The sequence below is a fragment of the Notechis scutatus genome, chromosome 3 (genome assembly GCF_049901735.1).
Source record: "Notechis scutatus isolate UNSWTSFEM ecotype Mainland chromosome 3, rNotScu1.2, whole genome shotgun sequence".
In the NCBI taxonomy this organism is placed as follows: Eukaryota; Metazoa; Chordata; class Lepidosauria; order Squamata; family Elapidae; genus Notechis; species Notechis scutatus.
The window spans coordinates 26,376,861-26,392,788 of record NC_142011.1 but is presented as its reverse complement, the minus strand read 5'-3'; the positions used below and the strand labels follow the sequence as shown (position 1 = coordinate 26,392,788).

The 15,928-nt window shown below is 38.0% G+C and overlaps 1 protein-coding gene across 1 annotated transcript in view; it reads right to left on the bottom strand.

The window, feature by feature from the left end:
• Positions 1-9,205: 9,205 nt before the first annotated feature.
• The window catches only part of RBPJL (recombination signal binding protein for immunoglobulin kappa J region like), a 37,365-nt gene continuing 30,642 nt past the window's right edge, over positions 9,206-15,928 (bottom strand). The window contains exons 8-11 of the mRNA XM_087959037.1: positions 14,503-14,643; positions 13,028-13,183; positions 12,010-12,113; positions 9,206-9,988 (exon numbers count right to left, since the gene is read on the bottom strand). Of these exons, the coding sequence (XP_087815163.1) occupies positions 9,715-9,988; positions 12,010-12,113; positions 13,028-13,183; positions 14,503-14,643 (675 nt within the window). The 3' untranslated portion in view covers positions 9,206-9,714. The remainder of the gene's footprint in view (positions 9,989-12,009; positions 12,114-13,027; positions 13,184-14,502; positions 14,644-15,928) is intronic.

The window sequence follows — 15,928 nt, the reverse complement described above, 5'->3', positions numbered from 1 at the left end:
TTGAATTGCAACTGCTGTGATCAGTCAGCATATAATTGGACTTAACAATAATTGGATGATATTTTAATAAGAACTCTGTTAGAATCTATAATATTGAATTCTTGTACATAATCCACAAAGCAGGTGTTAATCCTATATTTTGCTAACTGGCAACATGGATTTTCAGAAACTTTGGATGAAGCAAATCCATATGCATTGGGATATCATCTTTTTAATGGAAAGATGCACAATCACCAATCATTGGAATTGTTCTCAATCCTCCTGGATGGGCCAGGTTGCAAAACCAAGACAAAACTCAGTGTAGTGCATCCATCAGAGCAGAAAAAGTCAAACTCTAACATAGCCATGTAGGAAAAGTTACATTGGAATCAATCATTTCCATTCCCATGGGTAATAAAGAGAGCAGGATTCTTCTTGGGACAATATTGTATTCCCTTTGAACAATCCATTTATGACTTGTTTTAACAATAGGGCTAGTCCTAGATTTAACTAGGTTTGTTTGCAAGACCTTTCTTCCATTACGTATTCAACTTTTTCAATCTCTCATCTAAACTAGCCTTTCTCACCCATTTATATTAAGGGCAAGAATTGTACTCCTAATTTCTTTTCTTGACATGTATGCCCATGTATGGGTGTGTGGTTACAGTTTCTTACAATTACATCGGAGCCCATGTTCGAAGTTTTCCCATGGATTAAAACTCCTTGACATTGCTAACTAAGTACATTTCAGTTACCCACGACTGTTTGTTCTCCAGATGTATTAACTTTCATCTAATGGAATTAGGAATTCCATGGGTTAAAACTGCATATAATAGGATAATACCAGGTCTGGTAATGATGTACCATTTTCTTGTGGCCACTATGGAGTCTCACTGATTTCAATATTTCCAAATCAATTACTCCAAAAACGTCTCTTTCCAGTAAATCTAACCCTGGCTGAAAGTGTCACCAAAGTGATTTGGAAAGAACAAGAAATAAATGCTAAGCTGTAAACCCCGTTATCAGTTCAATTTGAACATAGTTAGGGTTCACACATGTGAACACAAAACAGCATTCAGTAAAGCAACCTGTCCTCGGTTGACAGGGGGAAAATGTCTTCTGACTTTGTAATATATCTGGATCCATAAATGATAATTTTATTATTTTATGAACATACCTTGCTGTTTGTGAACTTCATGCAGCAAACACTACAGATAAGCAGGCTATAAAATCTATGTTATGGAACATGATATGAAGATAATGCTAACAAAAGCTGCTTCAGAAAAATGTCATCACGCTAGTATTAAATTTGATGTAGCATCAGCAATTATGTTTTATCTAAAATGATGACTGGAAAAAAAGAGAAAGAAGGACATATTTATTGAATATTTTGTTATTCTTGCAAAGCACTTTGATTTCAACCAGTTATTCCCCAAAGACCTAGTCCTGAAGCATTCTTTGAACCTAATTTTCCCATGGCATCTACTGTACGTTCCCCATCAGTAAATATTGATTTTAGCTGACCACAGCATTAGAGTCAATTGCTTGAACAAAATTTTATAGTTTTGAACTATAAATACTAGTATACCAATATTTGACAGCTTCTGAAAACATTATGGGAATGCTGAAACATTACCATAAAAAAACCTTGAAAAGTATATAACCACTGGCCATAGAAGAGTTGCCTATCATTTTTAAATAAAAGATCTACACAGAGAGCTAATTTCTTCCTTTCCGTGCTGCCACTTTCCCAAGGCAGTCCTTAAATGAGGTTAAAATGATATTTGTTATTTTTTTAAAAAGTAATACGAGTCTGTAGACATGTGTGGGTGTATATGATCAATAGTTCATGTTTGGTATTTTTGCTTCTTTTCTTCAACCTAGGAATATAAATACAAGTAATTCAAGATCATAAAATTCTATAAATTGCATCAAAATCCTGCATGGGTACAGAAATGATGATAATAATAAAAAAAGAAATACAGGAATGAAAATTTCAGTATTGCAGCCTTTTCTAAATGCCTCTTTAAAGAAAAAAATATTCCCCTTGAAAATCTGTGCCAACGTGAAAAAACCATGAGCCAAACCTCAGGTAATGGTAGGAATGCAGAGCAAAGGAAGCAAAGAAAGAGCATCTGATGGGAAGCCACCCATATCTGCGGTCCAATGGCTGGAATGCCAATATCCCCCATTGATATGTAATTTTATCCAGTGATATTTCACTGCTGTTCCTCAGATAGACTGTACCACAGAAAGGCAAATGGCAGACCCTGTGGGTTTTGTTGCATGATGTTCCTACTTAATTTTCCTGCACAGAAAGCCAACTGTACCTGTAGGATTCTGGTAATATATTCACCACAAAGAGGAAATAGACTTGATCTAAATCCATTTATCCATTGCCCTTCGACTCCATCCATCTCTGTCCTTTTCCTTAAAATAGGACAATAAAGTAGTTTTTATGTGTCCCAAATACCAGGCCAAGTCTATATATTGCACTGTTCATGGACAATGCCCAAGAGGCTCTCCACCCACCAACATCCTCCAGAGTAGTTTACTCTGCAATGTATTTATCCCTGAACAAACCAGAAGATCATTTTGGCATTGAGGAGAGCCAAGCAACAGAATGGACTTTTTGTTTGCAATTTGCTTCTACTAAAAATGGAATTTATCATGTAGGAGAGGGAAATGTCTCCAGGAAATGTTCTGCCAAACTGCAGGAGATGCTTTCTTTCAAGAATTGTGTTTGGTGTTTCAAGATTCCCTAGACTATTAGAATTTTATCCATCATTTCCTAAATATTGTGGGTAGATTATAGTACTAATCAATGAAAGCATTCAGGAAGGAATGGTGGGAAAGGAGGAGGGAAAGGAAAGAGACTAGTTCAGATCTTAAGTAATCCCAGGGTGTCTTAGTTTAGTGCTCTCCAGATTTGTGAGAGTACAGGTCCCATTTTCCATAGCCAGCATGATAAGCCCAGCATTTCTGAAGGGCAGCAGATTAGAAGAAACTATACTTACATTGACTTGCAATTATTCAGGAGTCTTCAGGGACTTAAGAGACATAGCTTCAGATCTCCTATTGGAGATTTGAATTCTGCAGCTCTTGCCAGAGGGTTTGCTTTTGAACATGTACTGAGTGTTAAAATTGAGTGAATAATTAAGTAGGAGACAGCATTGTTAAAAAGAAAAATGGGGTGTTTCACAGGGGTGGGATTCAAATTTTTAACAACCGGTTCTGTGGGCATGGCTTAGGTGGTGGGTGTGGCTTGGTGGTCATGTGACTGGGTGGACATGGCTTGGTGGTCATGTTATTGGCTGGATGTGGCCAACTCAATATCAGTCACATCGAGGCACACATCTCCTCACCTGGCCTCTCATGACTGTGGGGATGCTGCAACAGTTGTAAGTGTGAAAAATGGTCATAAGTCACTTTTTTCAGTGCCATTGTAACTTTGAATGGTCACTCCACACAAGCAAAGTACTAACAAAGGAGGGGGGAAAACTCCAGAGAAGTTCCAGAGACAGGAAATCTAGTCCTGCCAAGAATGTAATAAGGGTTAACGGAGAGGCAGCTTCTGTAAGCAACACCAGAATGTTTCCTTCCTGCCTTCCTTAGAGAATTAGGCCAGTAATTTCTTCTAACAACCGGTTCTCCGAACTGCTTAGAAAGTTAACAACCGATTCTAGCGAATAGGTACAAACTGGTAGAAACCCACACCTGGTGTTTCACCCAGCCTGGTTAGAAATCAAAAGAGATATATGGCTTGAACGAAGGTCTTGAGTTGAGAATAGTTCATTGACTTTATGGGTCATCATTGGGTTAATATCCTTTTTTTAAAAAAAAAACAAAAACCAGTAACTGCTAATCAGTAGAGAACTTAACCATGCAGAACAAAATGATAGCACAAGGGAACAACCAGTCTTTGGAGGGGAGGATTGTATCAAGTATTGCAGCTAATTTGATCTTGAATTGCTACTAGAACAGAGTGATATAGGTACCAGAGGCCATTAGCTCTGAAGGACTTAAACTGGTTCAGGTCTGAACCGTAGGTTTGAATTAGAATTGACTAACACAATTAGAATTGGCTAACATAACACAGTATGGTGTGCATTTTCAATGTCTGGAGAGATGGAGGAGGATGTTTCCAATTGTAATAGACAAGCAGAAAGTATGGACCTGCCCCCAGTTTGTTGCTACCCCCCAACAATATCATGTGAAGATAGGAGAAAAGGTAATTTATTTAAATAACCATCCCACAAATATTTTGTAAGGTGGAGTCAAATGTGATCTTGCAAGGACTAGGGCCGCCTCTCACAAAAGGCACTATCAGAAGTACAATAATGTATGTAGTGCACATTATAATTGATTTTAAATGCTTGGAGCCAATAATATACAAAACGTTTTGAATGTGAATAACGGCAAATTCAGAAGGCCCTTCTTCAAGTTTGAAACAATTGTTTTGGAGTACAAAAGAGGCTGTCATTTTAGAATCACTCCATGCTAGAAATAATTGTGTTTCAAAGTCAAAATGTTTTGAACATTATCAGAGTAATCGTTTCAAATGTGGAACAGTTGTTTTGCACTCAAACCACTTTTAGTTTGATATGAATGAGGATGTATATGAAGATAGTTCAGACTTTTGCAAACCCCTGTCCGCAATGTAATGTAATGGAAAGCAGCTATTTATTTATTTACAGTATTTATGTATTTATTTATTTCCTATCTTTATTATCTTGCAAGTGATTCAAGGTGGTGAACATATTCAACACCCTTTCTTCAACCTATTTTCCCACAACAACAACAACATCCTGAAAGAGAAAGTGATTGAAAGAGAGTGACTGGCCCAAAGTCTTCCAGCTGGCTTTCATGGCTAAGGTGGCACCAGAACTCACACTCTCCCTCTTTCTAGCATGGTGTCTTAACCACTAGATCAGATTGACTCTAATACTCAAAATAAAGCATTAAAAGGCCAGATTCGTCTATATATACATATATTTTCGTAGATTTTCACAGGTACAGGTATGTAGGTCTAGGTGTGTTCGGGTCTTTTCTCGTGATTAAGAGTATCTTGGTGACGTTTCAGCGAGGTCCCACTCGCCATCCTCAGGCTGGTGCTTTTGGCTTCGTGCCAGTGCAAGCAGTGTGTGATCGGAGCTGCCGTCTCTCTATAAATACTGGGGGGCTGGTGTGCTGGGTTGGTTGGCTGTGCTGCTGCCTCTTGATTGGTTGATGGAGTTGATGTTGGTATAATGGGCTGTGTGATGGCCTTGTGAGTTTTGTTGTGGAGATATCCTGGATCTTATGCTGTAATCTCCTGGGTCATTTGTTTTGTAGTGATCTTTTTTCCAGTAGCCTCCTGTGTTTTAACGGCTTGGGTAATGGGTTGTGTGATGGCCTTGCAAGTTCTTTTGTTGTGGTATCCTGGGTCCTGCATTGTAATCTCCTGGGTCGTTTGTGTTTTGATCACTTTTCCATTAGCCTCCTGTATTGTAACGGCTTGGGTAATGGGTTGTGTGATGACCTTGTGAGTTTTATTGCTGTGGTATCCTTGGTCTTCTGCTGTGATTTCCTGGGTCGTTTGCTGTGTTGCAACTTCTTGGGTTCTTGTGGTATAATTTCCTGAGTTTTCTGATGTGATATCCTGAGTGGGTGGCTGTGATGCAGCATTCAGGGTTTTGGTCTGGCTTCAAGTTTGAGGTCTGGGTCTGTGTTCTTGGCATGTGTCAGCTTGTTTGGTTTTGTGGTTGGGGGGTGTGACAGCTGGCGAAGCAGCCGTGGTCTGGTTTCTGGACGGTGGTTGTCCTTTGTTTATAGGATGGGTTTGGGCCTGGGTCTGATGAGGGGGATTGGCAGTGGTGTCCCGTGTTGTTTTGGGTCTGGTGTTGGTTTTCGTGGCTGGGACTCATTTGTTGGTGAGGGCTAGTTTCCAGATGTCTGGTAGGCGGGAGGTATCGCCCCGTTTATTCATGTTATGGGGGTGTTTCTCTTTTTCGATGGCTTCCCTGATTATTCTCTTGCTGGAGTGTTCAGCGTTGGATATTAATTTGGTTCCTTCGAAATTAATTTCATGCCCTGTGGCTTTAAGGTGCTGGAAGAGGGAGGAAGTATTTTCTTCTTTTCTGACTGCGTTTTTGTGTTCTGCGATGCATGCATTTATTGTCCTGTTGGTTTGTCCAATGTATGTGGCTGGGCAATTGTTGCATGGTATTTCATAAACATTGCATGAAGCCAAAAGCACCAGCCTGAGGATGGTGAGTGGGACCTTGCCGAAACATCGCCAAGATACTCTTAATCTTACATGGAAAAAGACCCGAACACACCTAGACCTACATATCTGTACCCGTGAGAATCTATGAATATCTATCTATCTATCTATCTATCTATCTATCTATCTATCTATCTATCTATCTATCTATATCCCATTTTGAAAGTCAACACAGCTCCATTAATGTCTAATTTGCACATCACATAGAGCCATGATTTAACATGTCAACATTTGTTCAATAACAGGCAATTGGTTGAATCCATAAAACAAATTAAAAGAAAATGAAATAGTTTCAAAGTAGCCAGGGGGTTCTCTGTATAATACCTTTAAATATCCATTTCCAATATCTTATATTTTATATTAGACATCATTTATCCAAGAGATATTCTAGATACCTTTCTGAATTTACATCACATTTATTTAGGGATGCATCAAAGAAAACAAAGCACAAACATATAACTGATGGAAATTATTATACCTAACTGCTCAATTAAAAATGATTATTCTCCCATTTTGACTAGTAAAATTTATAGCTGATTCTTATATTACAGTAAACCACAATGACGTTCAATTTTAGTCAACATCCAACTTAATGCCCTCTACATAATGACAATTCATGGCACAAGTTTCTCCTTTCTCGCAGTGATTGACATGTTAGTGCACCAGCTCTGGTAAAGGCTCATAAATTGGTGGAAATTGCATTTGATGCTTATTTAAGTAAACAAGTATACAATAAATTCATTTTGCTTCATATGGTTGAAAGATATAACCAATGAAACCCATGTGGTACAAGACAAAATTACTTGCACTGCAGCCCAGAGCTATTTTTTCTAACCTGGTGTCATCCAGATATGGTAGGATCCTTGGATTTCTTCATGCATGGGAATTCTGGATGTGGCAGTCTCATCCTATTTGGACAATGTTAGCCTAACATATTAAACTGGCAATACTGTGGTGTGGCACTCTCCTGACTCTCACTAGTTATCTATAATATTGTTGTGAGGGTAATATAGGGAGATATAGGTTTACTGCTCTAGACCTGGGAATGAATAATAATATAATACTGTATATGAAAATAAAGTGCACCTTGGCTTGTGAAGTTCTAGTTAGAATTGGTTGGGAACTGGACTGGGCTGCAACAGTAATCTGTGAATGACTAGAAGTACTTTGGTGTGTCAAAGGTGGATTGCCTGTTAATGAGATTAGAATTCTTAATGAATATATGAACTGAATCTTTGATACTGTAGAAGTACCTGAGTTAACATAAAGGGATATGGATGAGAGCCCAGTCTTAGAAATTATTGGCATTAAATGATTGCTGTGCTAATCTGAAGCACATCAACCACAGGATTTCAAATGGCCATAAAAATAAAATAGGCTTTTTGTTGGCATGTCTCACTTGGCTCTTTTAGGAAACTGACAGTCACTAGCCTGCGGTCTGTTCCACCCATCTCTTTTATAAGCTTTCAAGAGTTCATCACAGCTAGAAAAGTCAGGACAGTTTTGGCAACAGGTTATCTTCTAAGTTGGCACTGGATGCTAAAACAACATTTCTTAGAATGTTGGATTGCCCCTTTGGTGCTGTATTCATCATTCAGAATAAACCTTCAAGCCAATGTCGTATATGGGACATTATGTATGCTTCTCCCTATCCTTTGAAACTTGCTAGAGACATATTAATAAAGAACTGTGCACACATTTATATACGAAGGGGACCGCATAGCAGTGGTTCAATGAAAGGCCTTCTTTAAGTGGACCAATGAAGGGAATATTGTTTAATCTGCCCTCCCCTTTTTATACTGCCTCCTGCAAGGAGATGTCAAACTTTACTGCCTTCTCTTTTCTCCTCTGATAGCTTTCAGGATTGCATTGCTTACTTAAACTTAATTGGCAATTGGACTCACAGCTTTATCTGAAAGGGGGTATAAATCTTTTTAAAAATTCCTGCTGAAGTTCTCTTGAAAAAAAGCCAACTAGCATGCCATTTTCCTCTACTTTCAGACTTGTTATTACTTCCTTAAAGCTAGGATAGCCAAAAATGGATGTTGGTTAAGAACTGAACTGGAGACAGCTTGCCCTTTTGACAACTGAAGCTGGAGAACCTAAGTGTGTGGGGGCAGGTCTTTTCAGCAACAATCCCAAAGAGTGATCTATTTTTCTGGGGGAAATGCCACCTTGTATAAAATTGTGTGTTTCAGATATTTGACCACTATAGCAAAGCAGTTCTACAGTAGAGGTTCTTGGAGGTTTGTTCTCAGCCATCAAGTAAGAAAAAGTGAGGAGCTGGTGTCTCAGTGGCTATTAAATATCAACCGAATGGTTGGGGTAGGGGAAAGCAAGAAGTATTTTAAGATATTCCCCCCACGGACAATTGTGTATCTTCTTGAAAGTACATAAATGGGGGATGTCCTCTGTTTTAAATGAGATTTCTTTGATGTGATTTGTCTCAGCATATTTGTGTAACCATTTAAACACTTCACAGATTCATTTGACCTTCATTGGTTTAGAAGTGCTCCAAAAACCAAAGGGAGGTGAAGAGGAATACATTTCTCTACAGCAGAAAGTAGTCTAACAACAATTCCCTTCAACTGCACAACAAAGTAAGAGACTAGCAATAGCACTTAGACTTATATACCACTTCATTGTGCTTTACAGCACTATCTAAGTGGTTCACAGAGTCAGCATATGGTCCCCAACAATCTGGGTCCTCATTTTACTGACCTCGAAAGGATGGAAATCTTGAGTCGCTCAGAATCAAACTCCTGGCAGTTGGCAGAATTAGTCTGCAATACTACATTCAAACCACTGTACCACTATGGCTCTTGTTAGAATAGGAGAGTTGGAAGGGACCTTGGAGGTCTTCTAATACAACCCCCCAACAAAAAACTTTTTTTTAAAAAAAATCTGCAATAAATAAAACCACACAAGCAAATAAAATAAAGAAGTAAAAAAGCAATTGTAACAGTAGTTATGATATTTTTATCTCTTACAAATGCCTGAGTGCACCCTTTTACCAACTATCACATTTACATTAAAACTATCACTGTGACATGAGCTCTACAATTGCTTGCTGTGTTTTAGTAGATACTTGATAAATATGCAACATGAGTTTCTCTGCCTATGCTGATGCAGTTACAATTATATTCAGTATACACAGAATTGTATATTGTATATTAATAGTATATTCTACTGAGAATCATACTCTTTAAGATGCCAAATAGGGAATGCAAGCTAAAAAAATAAGCACTCTTGTTCCCTACTAAAGCAATGCATTATTATTAAGTAATTCCCGGCCTTCTTGTGTTGAAGCACAGAGCTGTATGATTTAATGTGTGTACAGAACATGAATTAAAAATAAAATGTTCATATGATTCTATTTTAGAAAAACCACATTTCATCATTTTATAAAAACCACGTATTTGCCACAATTTCTGCTCTAGCCAAACAATGGCGACCATACAGTTCCAGTTCTAACTTTGCATGAAAAAGTGATAATTCGTCTTAGTGAATTCTTGGTGGATGGTATTGAGCAAAGTGTCAGAATCCTGCACCATCTCTGGCAAGAGTGGTTGGCCACACAGAAAACTCTGTTCTGGTGTATATGTGAAGCTGAATATACTGGAATAAATCAGACCATCGTTCCTTAGTAACATAAGAGGTACAGTGATTGGGTATCGCAACCATCTCCAATCAGGGCTGAATGCAGAGATATCAGGAACAACACACACTAACGACTTGGAATTCCTAAACAAACAAATAAAAAAATACAAATTCATTTATGGTTTGGATGTGTGCATGCACACATATTTATAGACATATCCATAACACGTACCTTTTCTCCTCCCCTCTCCTGTCCCAAGATAGGCTCACTAGATTTTCAAGCAGTTAAATTGGAACAATGGTTGTAATCAATAGGTTTGTGTAAAGTGTGGGTTTCAGTGCTCTTTCAAAATGTACTTTCTTTTTATCTGTGGAACTTGTACAGGCAAAGTGGAATGGGCAGCTCCTTTTCCTTTTTGCAGCTCTACACAGGCCAACTTTCCAGGACTATTTTGTAAACAGGACATCCAAACACAACACCAAACTGGGACATCTATTTGCTTCGCTATGGAACATTTCCACAAGCCATAGCTTTATATATATATATATATATATACCTCTTGTGGAAAAAAGAAAATCTTCCACTTATTTCTTGAATATGGGTTTCCAATTGGTTGAGCAATGTGAAAAGAAGGATGCTGCGTTAAATAAGCCTTTGGTTTGGTTTGATTAGCATAGGATGCAGGGTTTCTGATTTTGTCTGATTGTCTGATTTTGAGCACTGTCTTTTTCTCATTATGTTCATGACTTCGTGTAGTGTGTTACACTATACAACAGATATAAGAACTCTTAATGCATGATGCTAACTCAAACCCAAAATCTAATTATGAGCACCCACAAAAAAATTAATGAAATTCTGATGGACGAGAGCCAACATTTTATCATTTATCTTAGTTACAAGATAACCAACAGGAAATGGGCTAGAAAAAGCCCATTTGGGTTATAGAAGCAACCAAAGTATATTGAAATTTGATGGCATTCTGTGCTTACTGGTTTTCTATTAACATTCCCCACAGTGGACGTGGAATACAAAATTAAAATTGACTGCACTATACTTTAGTATTTAAAACAAATGTAAGAAAAAGTGGCAACAGAGAGAACATACCAGTCAATGAATTAATATTTCAGACAATTCAAAACCATTCAGAAGTATCTAGTTTAGCAAAAGATCCCATCATGGATGGTTTGGAAAAAAAAAACTGACCATGGGAGATGTTAAAAAAGTAAAGCAACAGTGCAATCAAAACTCCCTCTGGGCTTTTATGTCTGCTGCATGTGCACTGCACTTGGTTTGATCTTACCATCATGGCTGACAACTTGACTTTTTTTGATCATACACTGATGCTAAATCTGTTAGATTCAAACAGCCACATTCTGATTGTCCACATTCAATCATGAAGTTCTCCAGTCTTTGTCTTTCTTGCTAACCCATCACGCAACATTGTCACATGGATGAAAACGAGATGCCTTTATATACTTCTTCTTGATTTTCTAGCAAAATACACTGTCTATAAGAACTAGTGCGGGCAAAGTCAGAAGCAAATAATCTGAACCCTACTTATTCATTATAGTAGCTTTCCATTAACTTTTCTTCCATCAGAAGTAAGAGACCTTGAGCTGGTTTTCTACAGGCAAGAGAAAGGCATATTGTTGAAATGTTGATTTTACTAGAAATAAGGTTTTGGTTTTCTACTTCATGGTGAAAGCAATTTTTCTTTGTGGTTTTTATTGTTTTTGCAATACATTTACTCAAATCCCTACCTGTGTGACTTCCGGTTTTGGTATCAGCCAAAAATGCCTACAATATATACATGAAATAAAAAATTGGAGATTTTTGGACCCTGTTTCCATACTTATCAGAAAGGGAATTTGAGCTTTCTTTTCACAGAAACCATACAATTACATTGCTGCTGCTGTGTGATTCAGTTATCTCTCTTTTCTTGTGTCAGGCATGGGGAGACTCAAGATTTTAGAAGGCGCTGCTTTCTACTATAAATAAAAAATATTGAATTAATAAACACAACAACTAATATTGCACTGATCCATTTCATTCACTGCTGATCTCTCTTGAAGAGATGCTTTTGGAGGTTGTGCAAAGAATAATTGCTGTGAGACTTGCCCAACTGATCATGCTGTGGTTTCAGGACAGTCTGTGTCTGCTTTACCTGTACATAGTCTCTGCTTCCACATCTCCAAACCAAATTTTCATGTTTGTATGGAAATAGTTGCCTTGGACTTCCAGCATTGCCACATCCCCTCCACCTGTCAGCTGTGAAAAACAAACCCAAGCATATAGGATCGTCCATCTTCTCATGAAGGTACAATATAGCCTTTCCTTCCAGCACTTTGTTCTAATTTTGCACCTCTGTGGACTTTAAAGCAAAGATACCCATGTTTTGACCTGGAAGGCTTTTTGGCTTTGCACAGAAGTCTATAATTTCTGTAATGCCAATGGGCTGGAAAACCTAAAGCTCCCCAAAGATTATGGAACTGTAACACCTGTTATCATAAATGCTATCCATTAAATCTAGGGTTGAGTGTTGAATACCTGGAGTAACGTGGTTTCCCAGTTTTCTGATATGTCTTAGCCATGCTCGGAGGGGTAAAATGTATTGGTGCTTACAGAAGTGACAGTAGTAAATAAATAATTTAAATGGGAAAACAAAAGACTTTGTTTTGGTTCATATAATGTAGTTTCCAAACTGCATTGAGAGAACAGAAAAAACCCTCGGGTTATGCTTACTCTTATGCCTCCCATCTGAATGCTTCCAAGATATGAAAGAACACAAGGCACCAATGTAATCCTTCATTTTAGTTTCATCAGTAAATATACCTTTCTGCAGCCACACTTCAGTTGCTGCTTTCTGTTCTCCAAGAAGCTCCATATTAGTCTTATGCATTCTATATTAATTAATTCATACAAATTGCCAGTCTCTGATTCAGTGAAAATGTAACGTTCTATCTAAGCTGTTTGTAGAGATGATTGTAGGAGTAAATAATATTTTAATACACTCCGCACAATCTTTTATTGCCATTTCAAGGAAAGGAAGACTAAATGATTCTTTAGTTTTGGATGTTAGGGCTGGGGATAAAATTATTAAGATGAAATAGCCAACATTTTGTTCCCTATTTTTTTTGCACAAAGCAGCAAGGCAAAAGAGCATGAAAAAACCCTCTATGTACCTCCAAGGTTGTTATAAGAGGGGCAGGGCCCACTGGATTCTGGATGCTGGTTGGGTTGAGGCTGAATGAGTATTCTACAGCCTCTGTCCCAATGATGGTCCAACAGGAACTGTCATTCAGCAATTCTCGGTTTATTTCTTTGGGACAGAGAGATGCCTGCATAGCAATAAACATCAACTTTGAATATATTCACCAATGTGATTATAAACCACTTTTCTGCCTACTGCAATGCAATTATTCTACAAAATCATCACAAATACAAAGCAAAGAGATAAACAGATTTATTTAAAACAATCCAAAGTAATAATAAAATTATTTAAAAGCCAGCAAGGTCTTCATTAAAATGCAACAGAAATGGAGCCAGCCTGTCTTACTTTGAAAGTGAATTCCTTCTACTTAGAGCTAAGGAATTGAAGTAAGGCAATGCTTTTCAAACTTGGCAACTAAGATGTGTGGACTTCAGCATGCCACTGGGGAATTTGGGAAGTTAAAATGGCAAAGTTTGAAAAAAAAAAACTTGACGTAAGGCAACTAAGGCAGCATTGACCACTGACCATACAGTTCTCCGAATTTCCATGCTAGCTAGGGATCCTGGAAGCTGTAGTCCAGTTATTGTGAATGGCAGATTGGGTAAGCCTAAAGCCTAATCAATATGGCAGTTGCCATTTTTTATTAGTGTTTGATAGAATGATGTTAGTGAAATAATGAAATACTCGAATGTTTACAATACTGGAATTATACAGGTCACATATACTTTCAACTTTCCATTTCAGTATTTTTAGCCAGTACAAAAAAGAGCAAGGGATTTTTTTTAGGATCTCCCCAATTAATTTTCCCATTTCTATGTTGTTGAAGTGGCCTTGATTATGGCCATGGGAAACCATAATCATATCCAATTCATGTAAACCTTGGTCACACTTTGGCAATTATTTCAGTCTGCTCAGGGAGCAATGAAGATAGCCATCTGTAGTTCTCCAGTTGTGTTCAATTAATATAGTGATATATAATCATGCACTTTTCCTTCTGCAGGTCCCAATTTTTGTGGGAAAAAGGGAAGTAGTGTCAGTGTGGTCTATTCAGATAGAATTCTGTATATACTGAACACATGAAGGGAAGAGTGACAATGTTCATCATGGCCATTTTCTATGTCCTCTATGGATAGGAGGTAAATTTCACAGGTATCTAACACTAATTTTCTAGAGGTCTAAACTAAACATGGAGCCTATGCATTCCCAGAAGTTTTACCAGCTCAAAAGATTTGTTTATTCTTGAAGGTTAAAGAGGATAGGGAGGGGGGACTTATTTGCTCTTATTTGCTTTTGTTGATTGGATTTCTTCTCTGAGTACAAGCAAGAACATCCTTGTTTATACTCAAACAACATGAACAACTTCAAACTTTATGGCTACCAGCATTATACTTAATTCCAAGCTAGGTTGGTTCCTGAAAGACAACAAGAGAACTATATCCACATTACCTGGTACTGGATTACTTTCTCTGTTGAAAGGCAGAGGTACATCCTATCACTCCCATGAAACTGGAATGCACATTTATGCAACTGGGAAACAGGTTCATCCACATCCAACATTACTGATTGCTTAGCAACTTTGCGAATGATCTCAAGAATAAACAGACATAAGAAAAGCTCGAAAGAGAACATAAAACCATTTGACATTTGCAGGGAGTTCAGATTTTTAAAATTGTGCTTCAGAGAACAGAATAGGAACAAAAATGGCAAGCTATGCAAAGTAGAGTCGTCCAAGGATTGTACTTGGGACTGATGCAAAGCCCTCCAACCACAACTATTACCTGCTTTTTGAATGGGAACTTACAACCAAGAGTCCTCCTCCCAAAAAATTGTGCACCAGTTGTTGGAGGTTCACAAACCTATAGTCACTCAGTCTTGCCAAATTGAGCCTGAGCCTGTCCTTTCCATGAGATGCTGAGAAAGCACCTTGATGATATCACACATCAACCAATTGTATTTGAACATGTGTAACAATATATTGATGATACCTAAAAATGTGCCATTGGACGACTTCACCCAACAACCTCATGTAGATGTTAAATAAGAATAGGAACGCAGGCGAGCCCTGTGGAACCTCACTCTTTAGGGAATTAGAGATGGGTTCTCTTTCCCACAACGCCAATTGGAACTGAATCCAGAGGAAGACGAATCACTGTAACATTCCCAGACTCCAACACTTCCAGACACTTATGTTTGTCAAGAAAGAGATTATGATCAATAGTATCTAAAGCCACTTAGAGATCAAGGAAGACTAGAATGGATACAGACAATCCCAGTTCCTCCAGAGGTCTTCTCAAGTCTGTGTCAGCTTTGCAAGCCATATTGTACTTAGAAGCTTCCAAGCTGCCACATCTTAGTGCCTGGGAAATTGGGGGGATTTCATAGAGAGGTGGAAGATTAGACATAACAACATTCTTCTTATAAAGTGAAGGACAAGTTACCCTGCACTTGGAAAGGATTGTCTGGAGGAATGTCTCCAGTTGGGACGATGGGTGATTGGGCTATGTGATGGACTGGTGGGTGCAAAGGATAGGTTTTGAATTTCAATTGGGAAGGGAAAACCTGGAACTCTCAGATTCGGGTTTTCCCAGGTGTGCCAGTATGACTTCCTTAATAAATTCTTATTGGATGAACTTTGTTTCTGAGCGCTGAATGAAATGGGGAGTTTCATTGGAACGCTGACACTCTGACTGAAAAAGTTCCAGACATCAAAAAAGGAAAATTTGGAAAAACATAGTACAATTTTACACTAGACAAAATGTTTGTGGAACAGATTTTTGCTTTTCAGCAGGTCAAAAGAGAAGTATGAAGGTTAGAAAATTTATTCATTAAAAAAAGCATATGGCAAGCAAACAGCCTGAGACTTTTATTTATT